The sequence below is a fragment of the Natrix helvetica genome (assembly GCF_964273705.1).
Source record: "Natrix helvetica genome assembly, chromosome: 2".
NCBI lineage: Eukaryota > Metazoa > Chordata > Lepidosauria > Squamata > Natricidae > Natrix > Natrix helvetica.
Window position 1 is genome coordinate 278,911,725 of NC_138552.1, and position 20,904 is coordinate 278,932,628.

The 20,904-nt window shown below is 42.8% G+C and overlaps 1 protein-coding gene across 1 annotated transcript in view; it reads right to left on the reverse strand.

Moving 5' to 3' along the window:
• MYL10 (myosin light chain 10) overlaps window positions 1-20,904 on the reverse strand; it is a 55,131-nt gene that overhangs the window by 26,493 nt on the left and 7,734 nt on the right. Inside the window, exons 2-4 of the mRNA XM_081940824.1 lie at window positions 11,773-11,862; window positions 8,356-8,431; window positions 7,482-7,586 (exon numbers count right to left, since the gene is read on the reverse strand). Coding sequence (XP_081796950.1) covers window positions 7,482-7,586; window positions 8,356-8,431; window positions 11,773-11,862 — 271 coding nt within the window. The remainder of the gene's footprint in view (window positions 1-7,481; window positions 7,587-8,355; window positions 8,432-11,772; window positions 11,863-20,904) is intronic.

Genomic DNA, 20,904 nt, shown 5'->3' on the forward strand with positions numbered 1-20,904 from the left:
TCCCTCTTCTTTGTGGCAGCCCCTGAGATATCGGAATACTATAGTTGCTGCCAATTCATAGAAATGCTGCAGTCATCCGGGGGGGGGGGGGGCTTGGAAAAACTGTCTAGATGTCTCTTCACTCAACCAAGCAGGCCAGGCTATAGGTCTGAAACATGTCGGAAGAAGTCATTTAGGTAAGGAAGGCATCCAAACCAGGCCAGTATTTCAGGAAATCATAGAATCATAGGGCTGGGAAGGGACCTTGGAGGTCTTCTATTCCAACCTCCTGCTTAGGTAGGAAAGTCTATAGCAGCGATGGTGAACTTTTTTGGCTCGTGTGTCATAAGTGGGGGGAGTGCAGGAGACTCGTGTGCGGGCGTGCCACACCCATAATGCAATGCGTGACCCCCCCAGTGTGCATGCGTGCACTACAGGCGCGATCTCCCCATTTTTACATGCTTTTTTCACCCTCCCCAGGCTCCAGAGGCTTTATAGGAGCCTAGGGAGGGCGAAAACAGCCTCCCCTGCCCCCCCGGACGCCCTCCTGAGGCGTCAGGGAAGCCTCCGGACGGTCCCTGAAGCCTTCGGAGCGCTCAAAATGACCCTCTGAGCAAACCAGAAGTCACTTCCTGTTTGCTCGGAGGATCGTTTTGAGCGCTTCGAAGGCTTCAGGGACCATCCGGAGGCTTCCCTGATGCCTTCGGAGCGCTCAAAATGACCCTCCGAGCAAACCGGAAGTGACTTCCTGGCCAGTTGACAGGGTAGCGCCTCGCATGCCCTGACAAATGGCTCTGCGTGCCACCTGTGGCATATGTGCCATAGGTTCGCCATCACTGGTCTATAGCATTTCAGACAAATGGTTGTCCGATCTCTTATAAGCATCCACAACTCTGGGAGGAAAACTGTTCCATTGATTAATTGTTGTACCTGTCAGGAAATTTGTCCTTAGTTCTAGGTGGCTTGTCTCCTTCATTTTTTCCCCATTCTTTGCTTCTTGGCCAATCCACAGCTGCTTTGGAGAATACATTGACTTCCTCATCTCTGTGACTGCCCCTCAATACTGGAAAACCATTGGACTTCCGGTTCCGGCGGCTGACAGCAATGGGCAAGCCTTGCTCGCCCCGTGCTTTCCCGGTGGGCTCCCCACTCCTTGGGGGGCACAGGACACCCCGTAGAGGCTCCTGCCGGAGGAGCGGCACCGCGGGGGATCCCCTGGATCGGTGGTGGCCGGGGGCCCCCCCGCTTCACTCTAGGCACCAGGGAGCATGATGGGGGATGCTCCAGCGTCTTCGCTGCGAGGCTGACGGAAGAAAAAAACAAGCAGAAGGACGCGGCTGCGGTGCGGTGAGGCGACAACTCCCTCTCATTCCCTTCACTAACTTGGAAAAATTGCCAGCAGTTTAAACTTCATTTTCGGCTTGGCTGGAGAAGCGTGGCTGGAGGGAGGGGGATTTTTCCCCCCCTCGGACAGGCGGCTTGAAACAATTTTGCTCTCAGCCCCAAGGGAAGGAGGAGGGGGGAGAGCCAACTAAGGATGTCACGCTCCTATTAATGGCGAATTTTGAACTTAAATCTACAATGGAATGATGATCTGGAAAGTTTGGAAACTTTGAAAACTTTTTATGCCTCTAAGCCCGAAGCTGGCAGGGCAAGATGGCACACTTCCACTGTCTTTATGAACTGTGAAACCTGACTCCACCTTTAAAACTTCAGGCTTCCGGTCTTTGTCTCCGTGCTACTCAGACAAATCTCTTGTTGACTGCTATCTTTTGGACTCCCTGGAGTGAAAAACTTTACTCTATTGCCAGGGTGATTAGAAAAATCCTCTTCTGCCTGGACCTTCTGTCTCCTGGACTCTCCTGGCTGTTCTACCTCTCTGACTGATCTCTCCCTGTACTGACTGAACTCTTTATCCTATAAACAATGTCTCCTAAAAAACCACCTCCTGGAAAGCCTGGATTTGCTGCTTCTGCCCCGACATCTGCAACGTCCAGTCCTAGTACACAATCAACGATAACAGCCTTGATGCAACCTAAAACTACAGAGACTGAGTTTCAACAAATGTTTCAGCAACTCCTACAGGGACAAGAGGAAATAAAAAACAACTAAAGGAGATGAAAGAAGAAATTAAAGAGAACCAGGCCCAAATCAATAAAAACTCACAGAGACTGGATCTTTTGGAGGGTGGGACGGCTGAGATGAGGGAGGGGATGGAAGGGGTGCAGAAGGGGAACAAAGAACTTGATACCCAACAGATGAAAATAGAATGTGAGAGAATGTCATTTTACCTTAGATTTCAAAATGTGATGGAGGCAGATGATGAAAATATAAGGGACATTATGACAAGTATTTTGGCTGAATACATCCAGAGAGAGAAACAACAGATGGGGTGGGAAATAGATTTGGTTTATAGAGTGAACTCAGCTTATGCTAGAACACATTACGTACCCAGGGAGGTACACATTAAATTTCTTAGAAAAAGTACAAGAGATGAAATTCTGAGTGCACAAAGGGGGCAAGATTTGAAATACCAGGACAGGCAAATAACCATTCTGAAACAGATCCCCAAGAAAGTGAGGGAAAAAAGAAAAAGCTATTCGCAGCTAGCGAAGAGATTATACCAGAAGGGGGTGTGGTTCAGATGGCTGATGCCTGAAGGTATGCTAGTATTCTGGGAGGACACAAGAGTTAGAATTAACACACCCATAGAGGCACAGGCCTTTATGGAAAAAAACAAAGCTCTCTTAGAAAAACCAGATGATCCTACACCAGATACACAGGACACGGGAGGGGCCGGAGCTCTGCCAGCAGGGGGAGATGGGGCGACACCGAGGAAACTCAGATCACAAAAATGAATAAGAAAATCTGCTTGACATAAGTTGACCGAAATTATTAGTTGAATCTATATGCTGACTATATGTTACTATTTAGTAATGAATTTTCTGTAAATGTATACTTTGAGTATGGAGGGAGGGGGCACCTATCGCACATTGCAACCACCAAAATTTGTACCTTTCCACTACCTTTTTCCCTGTAAAATTTTAAAAAAACCAATAAAACTTTGTTTAAAAAAATAGATAAATACTGGAAAACCGTTATCATGTTACCCCTGCTTCTTCTCTTTGATAGGTAGACATGCCCAGTTCTCCTAATCATCCATCACAAGTAAGCAGGGAGGCATCTCTCAGGATTGAACCAGGAAGGACAGGTCCTCAGTCCAAAAGACACCACTCTTCTATCTATCAAATCCTTGATCTGCTCCAGCTCTTAAAATGAGAAAAGGAGGGCAGGAGATGTCTGCCTATTCCTCTCATCTCATGAGACTCAGACTGACCTAAATCTTATTGGCTTACTTTTAAATTAATAATACAACGTTATCGTATTTAGTCCATTCCCTCATCCTACCCCCATATCAACTCAGGAACTCTTGTTCATGTCAACAATCTACAGAATCAACAATAACCATTTTTGGAATGCTAAACTAACAGGCTATTAATTAGCATTCCGCAAGCCAACCTGAATTAGGACTGATTGCAGGAATATTTGTCTTAGTAAATATTTCATTTTGAAACAAAGTAGTTCCTTAGGGATACAGATGTGTCTGAGCTAAATAGAAGGGCTTTGAACATCTCCTCCCATGATGGCCTTTGCAGAGAAAAAATAAAAATTCTGACCCTAACAAACTACTTTGAAATAATCCTTATTGAGCTCAATCACTCTAGATCGAGGATTGAAGTCAAAATTTGCTTTATCAGCCAGTAAATTGAAATTTAATTGATAAATTTAGTTGATTAATTTGTGTGTGTGTGTGTGTGTGTTTGTGTGTGTATATATTCTCAAAATTTAGGCAACTATGAGAGGATCAGGTTCTATTAGTTGAACAATTAATTGAATAGGAAGTAGTGATTTACTGAATCTTATTAATGGAAAGCAGCTGGAGGATATGTACAAAGAAAATCTTAAGATTTACATTGGAATATATAGGGAAAGGCCTTTCTTCAAATGATGTGGTCTCATTCCATAATATTCTCATCTTGAGTTATGTTCTTTGTGGATGTGATCTGTAGTCCCTCCACCCCAGGGGTGGGTTTCAATTTTTTTTACTACCTATTCTGTGGGCATGGCCTATTCTGTGGGCGTGGTGGTTATGTGAATGGGTGGGTGTGGCCAACTTGATGTCACTCACCAGGAGATGTCATGGATTGGGTAAAATGTGGTGAAGCTCACTTAACAACACTCTTACTCAGCAACCAAAATTTTGGGCTCAATTGTAGCCATTAGTCAAGGACTATCTCTGCCTTCCTCTGCATGGCAGCCTTGTCCTAGTAAACTTCTTCTACTTTCTGGCAATTTTCCTCTCTGTTAGAGGGACCAAAATAATCCAGACAATGTAAGGTTTCCTGCTGCAGCAGGGGGTTGGACTAGATGACCTCTGAGTAGCCTTCTAGCCCTAAATTGCTGTGCTGGTTTTCTTTCTTTCTTTCTTTCTTTCTTTCTTTCTTTCTTTCTTTCTTTCTTTCTTTCTTTCTTTCTTTCTTTCTTTCTTTCTTTCTTTCTTTCTCCCTTCCCTCTGTGGGAAGCAACCAACCCCCCCCCCTAAAATATTACTCCCAGAAAGACTCATTCCACATTCCTGCCAGATAAGAGATAATGACATAATGAGCCTATAGAAAGTTTGGCTCCATTCACAAGCAGGGAATGATCCAAACCCTTTTAGAAACACAAAGCCCATGTTGCACAACCCCCAAAACTTCAAAAACATAGAACCATATAAGAATCCTACCTTTTATCCAGTTTATTGTTCAGTTGACCCAGAAACAAACTGCTGCATGTCACTTTGCAAACTTCCTTTTGAACAGCTTTTCAATTTAAAGCAGGCTTCAATTTAAAGTTTGCAGCATTAAGATTTGTGGACTTCAACTCCCAAGAATTTCACAGCCAGGCATGCTCAGTTCCGATTTAAAATGACAGCATTTATTTTTGCTGAATCCCGGCTAAATAGTGAAATTCCTTCTTTCTTTTTCTTTCTCTTTCTTTCTCCCTTCCCTTCCTCCCCGCCCCCCCCCCTCTTTCTTAGCTTTTAAAACCTCTTTTCCCTTTCCTGAACCAGCAGGGTTCAAGCAGCCCCACCCCCATTCAGGGTCATTCAGCAAAGAGAAAGAATAGAAGATTCCAATTAGAAAAAAAGGGACATGCTGCATCCAAACAAATCAATGACTTTATGCAGGGGGGGTGGTTGCTGCCGGTGTTGTTGTTGGTTCACTTTGCACGCGTGTGCACAGTTGACTTTAAATTGTTCTGCACATGAGCAGAACATGAAAAAATTAGCAAAAAACAGCATCACCGACCAGGGAACTGGTTCAGGGGCCAGTTTGCTGCCAGTTTGGGCAACCAGGGCCAAAACACCATTACTGCTTCGCCCGAACCGGTGGCAACCCACCTCCGACTTAATGGGTGAATGTGATGGTTTTTTTCCATACAAGATGCTAATCTAGAAATTTCTCCTCTCCTTTAATTTTGCCTTAGCATCTGATCTAAAACGTGCATTATGTAGACACAGGTGGTAAGTTACTCTTGCTCATAAAGTTGCTTCTTTGGTACTGTCTTTTCCCGAAAATAAGTCAGGGTCTTATTTTCTTTGGACCCCTGAAATAAGCGCTTGGTCTTATTTTCTGGGAGGTCTTATTATTATGTTAATACCATTTTTTAATGCCTTGGTAAGGCCACACTTGGAAGACTGCATTCAGTTTTGGTCACCACGATGTAAAAAAGATGTGGAGACTCTAGAAAGAGTGCAGAGAAGAGCAACAAAGATGATTAGTGGACTGGAGACTAAAACATATGAAGAACAGTTGCAGGAACTAGGTATGTCTAGTTTAATAGAAAGAAGGACTAGGGGAGACATGATAGCAGTCTTCCAATATCTCAGGGGCTGCCACAAAGAAGAGGGAGTCAAACTATTCTCCAAGGCATCTGAGGGTAGAACAAGAAGCAATGAGTGGAAACTAATCAAGGAGAGAAGCAACTTAGAACTGAGGAGAAACTTCCTGACAGTTAGAACAATTAATCAGTGGAACAGCTTGCCTCCAGAAGTTGTGAATGCTCCAACACTGGAAGTCTTTAAGAAGATGATGGATAGCCATATGTCTGAAACGGTATAGGATTTCCTGCCTAGGCAGGGGGTTGGACTAGAAGACCTCCAAGGTCCCTTCCAATTCTGCTATTGTATTGTATTGTATTGTAATTGTTATAGTTTTGAATTTTCCTGTTACAAACCGCCCAGTCACATGATCCCCCAGACATGTCCACCAAGCCACGCCCACAGAACCAGTAGTAAAAAAAATTGAATTCCACCATTGGGTGGGGGGCACTGAGGATCAGTTTGTAGCACCAAGGGGGTGGTGGACTGAAAAAGTTTGGGAACCACTGCTCTACAGCATAGCACTGGGAGTAAATCACAAGGATGACATAGGATATTTTACTACAGGTAGTCCTCAACTTATGACAACTTAGGCCAAAATTTATGTTGCTAAGTATGACAAACAGGAAGTCTTTAAGAAGATGTTGGATAGCCATTTGTCTGAAACGGTATAGGGTTTCCTGCCTAGGCAGAGGGTTGGACTAGAAGACCTCCAAGGTCCCTTCCAACTCTGCTATTGTATTATTGTATTATTTCCGAGGTGCAGGAGGCGGCGAGCGTGGCCACCTCGTGGCTGCTGCTGAGTTGTAATATTTTCAGGAGGGCTTATTTTCAGGGGAGGGCTTATTTTAGCGCATGCGCTCAAAAGCCCGATTGGGTTTATTATCCGGGGAGGTCTTATTTTCGGGGAAACAGGGTAGGAATGGCCCTTGACATTGGAAAGCTACTCTCCAACATCATCTCTGGACCTTCAGAATATTCTCCACACACCCAACAGACTGTTCTGGGTTGTTGTTTTTTTTAATTTATACGTGAACAAGAATAAAAGAAAAAATACAATGACAGGAACAATAGGCACATTAGTGCACTTATGCACGTCCCCTCTACTGACTACTTAAGTAAGGTCCACGGAAGACAATTTGCAACTGAAACTATGAACATTTGTAGCTCAGGCAGCTGGATCAGGTGGAGCATTCCAGACTTTGACAACTCTGTTACAGAAATCATATTTTTTACAGTCAAGTTTAGAACGATATACATTTGAGTTTAAGGCAGTTGTTCACGTGCATATTGTTGCACTTAAAACAAAAAAACAGTCATTTACAGGTAAATGTTTGTTTGCCTGTCTGTCTGTTCGTTTCTGATTGAGGAGGTACCTTTTCAACAAGGCATTGGGGTACAACCATCCACAATCCTGTGGTCCACAAGTCCGTAGGAACTTTTTTTTTTTGCCTCCAGCACACGTGGTCCCATTCCCCGCCTTCCTGATGACGTCACCAGCCTCACCAGCCTCACCAGCCATAAACCTCACCGCACGTCACTGTTCCACACATGCCATTCTCATCTGATTACTCCTTACCTTTCAGTTTCTCACCAAACATAGTAAGGAAGACAGTAAAGTTGATGGCACCTGGAGCTTCCTTGATCATTGCTTCCAACTCTTCCATTTTAACATTCATACGCCCTGTGGGGTAATATTCTGATTATGTACTATGAAAGCCAAGGAAATATCAAATGCAGTAATGAATCAAGTCACTATGGTCTGGAAGAACATAAGATGATTGCTGAAATATTACTAATATTACTAGGCCAAATAAGGCTTCTATATATGAGGATGCTCTCTGTCTTTGGTTGCTTTCTTACAGACGTTCTATTACCAAACTAGGTAACATCATCAGTACACTGAAGATGTTACCTAGTTTGATAATGAAACATCTAAAGAACTAAGGTCAGAGAGCACCAAGGGCCCCCTCATTCCAGCCCAGAGCTACAAATATTCTCCTCTATCACTTCTATATATGTTCTATAATCTGATATTTCAATTTGACTTTATCTAATTTCACTGAAGTTATTAGACTAACTACATAAACTGTTTCCTCTTGGGGAATACACTGGCAACTCTTGGCTATCAGCTCTAGTCACCCCTGGGCTACGTGCAAGATTCCTTGATACTAAGGACAGTGTCAATCAATTTTAGCAGGTTTGGCCAATATCGCACAAGCTTAGTTAAAGTCCAGTTTTCCCCATCCATGTGTATGCTGTTCTATGTAATACAGGATCTCTAACCTAGAAGCTGTCTTCCCTGGCCAACATTCTGTTGCCCTTATGCCAACTAAGAAGCACTTGCAGTGTGCTGATACACTTAGGATAACCCCTCCTCCAAAGAAACTTTTTAATAAATAAAAGAGTATTACAGCAAATGACACATTTTACGGTGATTTTTTAATCTTTACCCAGTGCAGCAAAAGTGTCTCTCAGGTCAGCCTTGTCAATGAAACCATCTCGGTTCTGATCCATGATAGTGAATGCCTATTGAGGAACAAAACATGAATCAATATTTGGAATGCAAAGAACCAGCAGATCCCAATTGCTCTTCAAATTTTTGTATCAGAAGACAGGAATGACATTGTTACAACAGACTTTTAAAAAGCTTCTTATGACTCGTCCTCCCTGTTACAGCTGCCAACTGAGGGCAGGACAAGAAGTAATGGGTGGAAACTAATCAAGGAGAGAAGCAACCTAGAATAAGGAGAAATTCCCTGAGAGTATTAATTAGTAGAATGACTTGCCTCCATAAGTTGTGGGTGCTGCAACACTTGAGATTTTAAAGAAGAAACTGGACAACCGTTTGTCTGAAATGGTATAGGGTTTCCTGCCTGAGCAGGAGGTTGGACTAGAAGACTTCCAATTCTGTTATTCTGTTAATAGCAGTAGCCATTAGACTTATATACCACTTCACAGTTCTTTACAGACCTCTCTAAGCAGTTTACAGACACTGGAAGTCTTTAAGAAGATGTTGGATAGCCATTTGCCTGAAACGGTATAGGGTTTCCTGCCTAGGCAGGGGGTTGGACTAGAAGACCTCCAAGGTCCCTTCCAACTCTACTATTGTATTGTATTGTATTGTATTGTATTGTATTGTATTGTATTGTATTGTATTGTATTGTATTGTATTGTATTGTTTACAGAGTCAGCTTATTACCCCCAACAATCTGGGTCCTAATTTTACCGACCTCAGAAGGATGGAAGGCTGAGTCAACCTTGAGCCTGGTGAGATTCGTACTGCCAAATTGCAGGCAGCCGGCAGGCAACAGAAGTAGCCTACAGTACTACACTCTAACCACTGTGCCACTGCGGCTCTTAACTTAACCCCCATCCACCCCCAGTCCTATGATCACATTTCAGGCACTTAGCAACTGACTTACATTTACAGGTTACAGTGGTGCCGTCATGTCACTGTGATTTACAACGATTTATGTTCCAGGAAAAAAAATGGCAGAAAACACCCACTGGATATGCTGGGTTCACTTGCTGACCATAAGATTCATTTAACAACTGTGGTGACTTGCTTTTTACTCATAGAATTGAGTCCAGTCATGTGGTATCTTGAATTATGACTGCAATGACATGACCAGAATTCCAGGCTATGTTGTGGTCATAATTCAAGAACTACCGTATTTTTTGGAGTATAAGACACACTGGAGTATAAGATGCACCAAGATTTTGAAGAGGCAAATTGAAAAAAAAAAGTGTTTGCACTCTGCAGACCTCCCCAAAACAGTCCGTTTTTTGCTCATTTCTGCCCTCCCTACCCCCGGGAAGCACTCTACAAGCCTCCTAAAGCCTATGCATGGCCATTTTTACAAAGGGGGGTAGGATTTCAGGAGGCCAAAAATTCTGTATTCAGTAGATAAGACGCACCCAGATTTTCATCCTCTTTTTTGGGGGGAAAGGTGTGTCTTATACTCTGAAAAATATGCTACCTGTAAAGCATCCCAGTTGTTACAACAGGTGTAACAAACTCTGACTCCCTGTATAAAGTATTTCACACTGATGGTTACTGCTCCACCTTTTCAATGTAGGCATAGGCAATCTGAGATCTCAAAACTTACTTGAGATCAGGTGTAGAAACTGTGAAAAATGCTTGCCACTGTGTCCTCAAATATTTTACACAAAGATTGCTGCACAATAGTTTATTTTTTTTGCAGTTTGGCCTTCTGTTTATAATACTCCTTCTAGATCAGTGATGGCCAACTTTTTTGTCAAGACACGTCAAAAGCGGGAGGGAGCGGGGGGGAGCACGTGTGACCACACTCATAATGCAAAGCCCTCCCCCCACACACAACACCCCTCCCCCCGGCGCATGCGTGCAGGCCTCACTGAAGCCTCCGGACTTCCAGGAGACGCGTTGGGCCATTTTTTCCTCTCCGCAGGCTTCAGGAAAGCCTCCTGAAGCCTCTGGAGGGCGAAAAACGGCAAAAATTAGCTGGCCAACAAGCACATGTGCGCTGGAGCTAACAGGGCAACTCCTCACGTGCCCTCAGAAATGGCTCCACGTGCCACCTGTGGCCTGTGTGCCATAGGTTTGCCACCACGGTTTTAGACTGTATGATAAATGAAGACTCCTTTGCTTAACTTTTACTTTTTAAAATGAATGCCCTGAGTGGTTAAATAACTATTAAATTGTCTAGCCAGAATAAATAGGATGATGATGATGATGGATGATGATGGATGATGATGGATGAATTTCCACCATCACAAACAAGAATGATTTTTAATCCTTTTCAATTATCTCAGCACAATCTTAACCAATCCCACTTGATGCTTCCCAGGTGTGTTGCACTGCAGTTCACATTATCCTCAGCTAGCATGCCCATTATCCACGTTGGCTGGATATGTTGGGAATTGCAGTCCATCACATATGAATGGCAGGCTTCAAATTTCAATCAAACCCCTTTGATTTAGCAAATAAAGCTTTAATTGCTGCTCTTTTAAAATTGCAAGTTATCCGTAAACCATCTGCTCTGCTTCATAAATAAGATGTACTTGCAGTAACAAATTGTCGTGTCCCCCCCCCCCCCCCAGTCTACTGGATGTTATGTTTATTATTCCAGAGCTAGGTTGGTTTTAGCAACCTTGGTAGTAGCAACCGTGTGATCCAAGTTTTGTCGTTTTGTACAAGCAAAGACATCACAAGTACACAGGACAAGGCTTCAACTGTGTGGTTGTGGACATAGCCTTGACTTCTTTGTGTCCTGCCCTCCCTCCAGGGTGTTAGCAAGAAGACTTCTTGCTTTCCAGGGTAAATGACATTATAGGTAGGAGTATGATGGCAATTGGGACCAGAACTGCCACCATTAAGCAACACAGCCATAAAGGACAGTGTCCCATGATTGTGTCACTTAGCAATGGCAACTCTGGCAGACACAATTTGCCATGCTTAAGTGAGGACTACATAAATTGTGAAATAAGGATCTCACATGATCGCAACTTCTGGCTCCCTGAGGGCATTGACTTTGTATGTGGGAAGTTGGCAGAGAACATCAGAAATCACAATTGTGTGACTGTGGGGACGTTGCAATAGGTGGAAATCCAAGACCTGTCATAAGTACCATTTGTCCAACACTGTCATAACTTTGAACTGCTGAACAAGTAGACTTTAAATGAGGACTACTTGTAAGCCCTTCTCCCCACCATTCGCAGGTCAAAAATGGAAGTGACCCACATTAGATGCCAGCTCTTCCTTCTCTTCCTCTTTTGTCCTTCACAATAAAATTTCCCACAGGAACATTTAAGAAACAAAGAGCTCCATATTAATGTGTCTTCCCAATCAATTAATTTAAAATCATGAAGCAGTAAATGGAACGTACCTCCTTAAATTCCTGAATCTGGCTTTGTTCAAACATGGACAAAACATTGGCGCTGCCCTCTTCTTTCCTTTGCTTTGCCATTTTGGGAGCCTATGAATTAAAAACAAGAAGAATCACATCAGGCAGAAACCACTTTCTGAGGGGCTTGTTTCCTTCGTTTCCGAGGAGCTCTTAATACCTGCCATAGACTTGTAATGGACATAAGGAATCACCTCGAGCAACAGGAGGAAAAGTCACAACCAAGACTTTGGTCAGAGAAAAGCAATGGTGGGATTAAAAAAAAATTACTACCGGTTCTGTGGGCGTGTCTTGGCGGGCGTGGTGTGGCTTGGTGGGTGTGGCTTGGCAGAAGGGGAAGGATACTGTAAAATCCCCATTCCCCCTCTATCAGGTGGGACTCAGGAGGTAGAGAATAGATGGGAGCGGGAACAGTCAGAGGTGGTATTTACCGGTTCTCTGAACTACTCAAAATTTCCACTACTGGTTCTCTAGAACTGGTCAGAACATGCTGAATACCACCTCTGGATAAAAGAGATCTGAGTCTGGGATAGAACTGTAACATGAGATAGGATTTCAGATCAAACCACTCTACTTCTTTCAAAGATAAAGAGAGCGGGGAGGGAGCTGCATTCAGACTTGCAAGATTCTGTTATTGTAGCCCTATAAGAAAAGTATTAGTATTCATGACTTTAGTTTCCTACTCTTGAAGGACAAACAGGTCCCTGCTCCACTGGTTTGATTTTGTTTCAACCAGGTCAGTTCTTGGGGAGGGGGGAATCCAAACAGTTAAGATTGTGGCCATAGTCATGCAATCAAAGCTCAACCCTACTTTTACCTCTGACGTGCCATACAAAAGGTAAAGATTCCCCCTCACATATGTTCTAGTTGTTCCCGATTCTAGGCGGCAGTGCTCATCTCTGTTTCTAAGCTGAAGAGCCAGTGCTCTCTAAAGATGTCTCTGTGGTCATGTGGCTGGCATGACTAAATGCCAAAGGGGCACGGAACGGTGTTGCCTTCAATACAATACAATAAAATAGTAGAGTTGGAAGGGACCTTGGAGGTCTTCTAGTCCAACCCCCTGCCTAGGCAGGAAACCCTATACCGTTTCAGACAAATAGCTATCCAACATCTTCTTAAAAACTTCCAGTGTTGGGGCATTCACAACTTCTGGAGGCAAGCTGTTCCACTGATTAATTGTTCTAACTGTCAGGAAATTTCTCCTCAGTTCTAAGTTGCTTCTCTCCTTGATTAGTTTCCACCCATTGCTTCTTGTTCTACCCTCAGTTGTCTTGGAGAATAGTTTGACTCCCTCTTCTTTGTGGCAACCCCTGAGACATTGGAACAATGCTATCATGTCTCCCCTAGTCCTTCTTTCTCTTAAGCTAAACATACCCAGTTCCTGCAACTGTTCTTCATATGTTTTAGTCTCCAGTCCCGTAATCATCTTTGTTGCTCTTCTCTGCACTCTTTCTAGAATCTCCACATCTTTTTTACATCGTGGTGACCAGAACTGAATGCAGTATTCCAAGTGTTTTGTATTCCTTCCCACCAAAAAACCCTATTTTTCTACTTGCATTTTTTACATGCTTTTGAACTGCTAGGTTGGCAGAAGCTGGGACAAGTAATGGGAGCTCACTCCGTTACACGACGCTAGGGATATGAACCGCGGAACTGCTGACCTTCTGATCGACAAGCCCACTGAGCCACCGCGTCCCTATAACGTGCCATATAGAAGGGGTTAAATTAGAAAATAGGAAATTAACAGCATGTACAGTAAGCAGAACTATGATCACATATAATGCAGCTCAAAAGCACTTTCCATAAATCCCAGCTTCATGGTAATTATCACTGATAAAGCACATTGCTTAATAACTTGATATAATTAGCACCGTTACTAACAGTTAATCTATTGTTAGTAGATTTTATAAGTTCTAGCTTATTTATTTCTTTTAGTAGAAAGCGATTACCTAGTTGAGATTCCATTTTGCCATTAGAGTTGGAGAAGTCTAGCGTTTTAATTTCTATTTTGCATTTTTTGTGTCCTATTGATATGCATTCCTGTTTGCACAATTAGTTTCTAAGTGCAACATAATCAATATATTGTTGTCGTTAACTGTTCCACTGCCAGTAGTAGTGATTTCAGAAACTCCTTGACATGGATAACATATAGTTTAGTTATTAGATGGCAGTAGTCAAGGAATGATGATTAATGTCTTTTCAGTTTCTCTATTTTCCAAGGCTGAATTTGTTTTCAGCAGCTTATTTACTTATCCAATTTCTACATTGCCTATTTCCCCTAAATGATTCTGGGTGGTTTACAAATAATAATGTAATGTAACAATATAAAGTTTTGAAGGGGGCATGAAAGTCAATTTGGGCATATTCTCCAGTACACATGATTTTCTGTGCCATTTGATCTGCATGAAAGTTAACAAGTAGTTTTCTCTACTTGAATACATTTTTAAAATTATTTCATTAATATATACGTTATGTCAGATTTTGGAGAGCAAATATTCTCTCTTTAGTTTGATCTGAGAACTGCCTCACAACTCTTAGAGACAAATAAAGAAGAATAACTACCAGATTGTCCTGGGTTGTATTATTTGTGAAATGCAAATTGATCATCATCATCAGAATGGATGAGGCCAGGAATTTCCCACTCTTGTGGGTAGAATCAGCCCTAGAATTCTTTCCTCCTTTTCAAAATTAAATGTCTCTCTAAGAGTACTTTTAATTTCCACTCACCAAAATAATAAATCAACCTGCAAAGATAAAACCAGAGGCTGAGTCAAGCTGTACTCTCTTGGCCAAAGGTTTTGTTTTCTTTTCTTTTAAAGTTTAGGCTAGGTTTTCCTTGCAAGAATTCTTTACATTTTTTCCAGGTCATGGAGTCAAGGAGAAAAAAAAAGAGGAGCAGCTATAAGCTCTAAATCAGGGCTACCATTGAAAGCCATTGAAAATCTGAATTAGTTCAAAACTCAGATGCTGAATGGAAAAACACACATACACACAAACATACAGTACAGGTAGTCCTTGACTTACAACGGTGCATTTAGTGACTGTTCAAAGTTACAATGGAACTGAAAAAGTGACATATGATTGTTTATCACACTTACAATCATCCTAGCATCCTCATGGTCATGTGATCAATATTCAGGTGCTTGGCAACTGATTCAAAAATATCAGGGGTGTCAAACTTGATTTCATTGAGGGCCACATCTGGGTTGTGTTTGACCTGGGGGAAGGGACTGGGGCAGTGGTGGGTTTCAAAAAATTTTTAGAACCTCTTCTGTACGTGTGGCCTGCTTTGTGGGAGTGGCTTGCTGGCCATGTGACCAGGTGGGAGTGGCTTGCTGGCCATGTGACTGGATGGGCGTGGCCAACTTGTAAAATGTGGTGAAACTCACTTAACAACGCTCTTGCTTAGCAACCAAAATGTTGGCTCAGAAACTCTGACATTTGAAGCACACAAGTCTTAAAGCTGTCAAGTTACAAGACCCTTGCACACCTAACCCTTTAGAAAAAAAACCCTCAGAGGTGTTCAAAATTGACAGCTTTAAGGCTTGTGGACTTCAACTCCCAGAATTCCTCCTCAAATCATGTTGGCTCAGGAACTCTGGCATTGAAGCACAAAAGCCTTAAAGCTGTCAAGTTTCAAGACCCTTGCACCCCTAACCCTTTAGAAAAAAAAACCCAAGGATGTTCAAACTTGACAGCTTTAAGATTTTAAGGTTTAGATAGGACTCTTAGAGGCGGGCGGGGTGATTGGTGAGCCAGCCAATCAGTGAGCGGTGGGCGGGGCAAGCGTGGTGCGGACGGGTGGGGGGGGAGCTGGAACTGGTTCTAAACGGCACGGTAGATTTGTGGAACCTCTTCTATAGAAGAGGTTAGAACTGGCAGGAACCCACCCTTGGACTGGGCCACAGTGGGCGTGGTCCTCTGCCAGAGAAATTGGAGCTCAGGGGGCTGTGCGTGCCCCCCCCCCTGACCCTGTTTTTGGCCAGGATGGCCTCCTGCAGCCTCTGCCAGTGCAAACCAAGCTTGGGGTGGGGAGATTTTCACTGGCAGAAGGTTGCAGGAGGCCGTCCCAGCTGAAAACGGAGTCTGGGAGGGTCGGCAGCTGCACCACAGGACAACTCTTTACTGTTTCCCGGACAGCCCCATGGGCCAGATCTAAGCATCCCACGGGATGGATCCAGCCCATAGGCCTTCAGTTTGATGCCCCTGATATATATAATGGTTGCAGTGCCCCAGGTTTACGTGATCAACTTTTGTGACCTTCTACGAACATAGTCAATGGGGAATACAGATTCATTTAACAATACCAGTGACCTGCAAAGCAGGGGTGAAATTCAGCAGGTTCTGACAGGTTCTGGAGAACCAGTAACGGAAATATTGAGTAGTTCAGAGAACCGGCAAATACCACCTCTGACTGCCCCCAGTGTGGGGAGGGAATGGAGATTTTGCAGTATCCTTCCTCTGCCATGCCCACCAAGCCACACCCACAGAACTGGTAGTAAAAAAAAATTGAATTTCACTACTGCTGCAAAGGTCCTAAATGCAAAGTTACTTTTTCATCGCCGCTGTAACGGCAAATGACAAACAGTTGCTGCATGAGGCAATTGCTAAATAGGATTATATGTAGCCAATGACATCAAATTCTTTAAAAAACACACACCAGGTGGTAGAAAAAATAATAATGGTTTTTTAATTATTTGTTTGTTGGGAAATGAGCAGCAGGCTGTAGCCATTCTACTCACGGGACAGGAACTGGCAATTTCTGGCAGAAAACTAGCCACCGCGGATGACTGTTTTTTGACTGTTAAGCAAAATTCATTGAACAAGAATGGCTGTTTTTTTTTTTTTTTGTCGGCAAGCAAGGATCCAATTGTGCATCAGAAGCATTTGAGCATATACAATAAAATTGTATATTGAACTTCCAGAGGAATGCCATTCCTTGTTCTGCTCTGTCGCAGACATCAGAAATTTGGAAAGTATCTGCAAAGCCTTGGCTTATGATCTTTCTTCTCCCCATCTTTTTATTATTATTATCATCTTTATAAACACAAAGTGAATTTTGTTCACTACAAGGAAAGGAAAGGCAGAATTGCAAATATAGATGACTGAATATATTTGCAACAGAAATTGTTTCAAGTCAGGTTGAATCATTCTTCTATAATTTTTTTTTGGGGGGGGGGGGTTCAGCTACAATGATACATTGTCTTCTTCAATGATAGCAAGGAATTCAATGTATCAGAAACATTTCTTAAATAAGGCATGACAGATTCAGTGGTGGGTTTCCAAATTTTTTACTACCGGTTTGCTCTCGCATGTGCACAGAAGCGTCCGGGTGGGTGGGAGGAGCCTCCTACCGTTACTACTACCGGTCTGCCTGATCCGAGCTGAACCCAGAGCAATCCACCTCTGGACAGATTCTCTTGAAAGTCTAAAACTTTGAAGGGGATCTGAGCATTCAATGTGAATCTCACAAGAACTCTTTTTAACATTTTTAAAACGTACCGTAATTCAACAAGTCATGAAGATGATCCATGGGTGACATTAGACAGAACTAAATAATATTCTATATATAAATATAGTATTTGTACTATAGGAATGTGGTGTTGTTGATCAGAAATGTCGACTGTTGGTTTACTGTCTTCTATCTCTAATGCATATAAATTGATACAACATAAGAAATCAATTCAAGCTCCTGTTATCAGTTGCCAGGTTTTTTTTTTTATTACATAACATTGGAAAAATAAAATACATATTTTACTATACTTTCACATTTAAAATTGTGGAAAGTTCTTTGAATGAAAAATTTGAACAAGGCATTGTTTTTGGAAAACCTACCATCTAAGAATAAATTTTGGCCATATTAAACTATTTTTATAATATATTATTTGTGTAATTTTGGACAAAACCATTGAATATGGATGATAAAAATATATTTCTCAAGAACTCGTATGTATTTGCAAACATACATTTGAACATTTCTACATTTTTTGTTCTGATGCATTTTTCCCTCTGATTTCTTTGTTTCGTTTTTAAATTACTCTCTCTTTTTGTTATACAATTTTTTTTTTAAAAAAAAGATCTTTAATTCCAGTTGGGAGAAAAGAAGGATTTCATTTCATCTCTCACAATGCAGAGTTGATTCCAAATGAGGCGGACAATTGTTGTTGTTTTTTAAAGTTCATTAAAAGACAAAACTTAATTCCCTTTATATGATGACTATGAATTCAGATTGCACCTATTAGCCTCCTGCTCACTTTGCAGACATTGCTTTTAAATATTTAAAATTAAGCTCCAGTATGTATTTTTCTGCCAGTCAAAAAAGGTTGTGCCTTTTGTAAAGTTATTCAGAGAGAAGCAAAAACAGCATTTTAGAATTCTCCACCAAGTTAGAAGACTTTTTCCCAATTACTTTGGGGAAGAGCTTGCCTCCAGAAGTTGTGAATGCCCCAACGCTGGAAGTCTTTAAGAAGATGTTGGATAGCCATCTGTCTGAAATGGTATAGGGTTTCCTGCCTAGGCAGGGGGTTGGACTAGAAGGCCTCCAAGGTCCCTTCCAACTCTACTGTTGTATTGTATTGTATTGTATTGTATTGTATTGTATTGTATTGTATTGTATTGTATTGTATTGTATTGTATTGTATTGTATTGTATTGTATTGTATTGTATTGTATTGTATTGTAAGAAGGAATTCTCCAACAACTTCTCAAAGGCAAAGCATTACTGTTGGAATAGCTCAGTGATTTCTAACCTTTTCCAGACCGAATGCCCAAGCGCATGCACTCATGTGTGGCCGAAGTCCCAAAATGCAATGTGTGTGCGCCCCCACGTATGCACATGCTTCTTCCTGCACATGTGCCCTGCCCCTGCACATGTGCTTGGCCCCCATGCATGTGCATGACCCCGCCCACGTGCCCTGCCCCCCGCTCATGCGTGGCAGAGACCCAAAGACCAGATGGCTTGTGGGAGGCACGCATGCATGCTCAGTGGAGCTGAACTGGGGCAACGGCTCAGGTGCCCATGGAGAGGACATGCGTGCCACCTCTGGCACACGTGCCATAGGTTCGCCATCACGGGAATAGCTCATTGAAGGAGTCGTCTTGCCATGTTTTTTGCGGGGGAATTAAAGGTAGCCCTCGACTTATGACCACAACTGAGCCCAAAATTTCCACTGCTAAGTGAGGAATTCTGGGAGTTGAAGTCCACACATCTTAAAAGTTGCTAAGACTTGAGAAACACTGGGCTAGAGAAACATCTAGGATTTGATCGAGTGGACCTTTTTCCTCGCTGCAACATTCCCCCCTCCTCCCTCCCCCAGCATTTCACCATTTTATTTTGAAAAGTGAACTGAAAAGCATTCCTTTTCAATTTGTGGCTCTCCGGGGGCTTTTGAAAAGTACAATTCTCAGCAGCTCCAGATTCAGGATTTCTGAGAGGCCGTTTGGTGGCTTGCAGACTCTCTCTGTGCCTGCTTAGAAAAAAATGCCATTAATGTACCTAGGAGTTTCCCTCCCACGGGATTCCTTTTTAATCCAATATGCTGCCATGGTTTGATGCCTTCCTTTTATGGACAGCATTCCATATACCTCTGATCATTTTTTGGAAAAAAAAAGATCTTCTTTTTTCCCCTAGTTCTGCTATAATTAGATGATAAATCTAATCCGAGTGTCTCTGTTTATGATGTCACAACAGATTCCTCTGAAGTGACGGATGGGTGTTCAAGACTGGAAAAACGGTTTTGCTTTGGGTTTTCTACAGCAGTTTTTCAGGCATCAGAGCACTCGGGTGAAGTGGGAGGATTTGGATCAGAGGTGGGTTGCTACCGGTTCGCATCGGTTCGGGCGAACTGGTAGTGGAAATTGGGCATGGGTCACCGAACCGGTAGGGACGGCAGGCTAGCCCAGCCCCCAAACCGGTTCCCTGGTAACCCATGCCTTTGCCGGAATGATTTTAGTGATTTTTTAATGTGCTGCGCAGCACAGAACAGTTTACAGGCAGCTGCACATGCGCAAGCAACACGCGACAGGGGCACGCGAAGCAAACCGGCAGTAACGCCGGTAGCAACCCACCCCTGATTTGGATGTCTCAAAGAAAACAAATCCCTCAGTTTTTGTGGGAACTGTTCGCTAGAATGAACATTCATTTCTATAGAACGGGGCTGTCAAATTTACGGCCCGCGGGCCGCATGCATCACATGCTAGCCACTCCCACTCCTGGTTTAGCAAAGGAGAAAAAAATTGTGATGTGTCACGTGACAACACCATGATGACCTGAGTTTGACACCCCTGTTATAGAACCCCTCAGAAAATAGAAGCAAGGATTCACAAGGTAGGCCCTACTGGATCCCTCAGAAGACAGTTACAAAGACAAATATAAAAACTACTTAAAATACTTAGAATATGGTGAGTCCATTAAGTTACACATTTAGTAGCCTTTAGTAAATCAACTTTCCTCCATAAATTTGCTCTGCCGTTAGAATCACGGTTTGGGACTTGGCTCGAGGCGATCGCCTCTCCTCGCCCTGCCTGGCCTGAGCGCCAGGATTGTTGTTGACAGTTATTCAGTGAATCTGGCTTCCCCGTTGATTACTCTCATCAAAAGGTTGCAAAAGGGGATCACAGGACAGAGCAACGGTTATAAATATGAACCAGTTGCCAAGCGTATGAATTTTGATCACATGACCGGCTGCTGCGGAGGTTGTAAGTGTGAAAAAGGGCCATAAGTCAACAACAATTTCTGCTGTTAAGTGAAACATTTGTTAAGTGAATTTTGACTCATTTTACGACCTTTCTTGTCACAGTTGTGAATCCTGTCAGTTGTTAAATTAGCAACATGGCTGTTGAGTCAGTCTGAGCTACCCATTGACTTTGCTTGTCAGAAGGTCGCAAAACGGGATCGCATGCTCTCCGGGACACTGCAACGGTCACAAATATGAGCAGTTGCCAAGTATCTGAATTTTGATCAGATATCGCAATGGTTGTGTGAGAAGCCACCTCCCCTCCTAGAAAAAGGAAATATTTTGAGAAATATTTTAAAAAGGCAGATTGTAAGGGGCAACACTTTGACACCCCTGTTCTCTAGATGGTGTTCTTAGGAACCTGGCATATATAATATTGC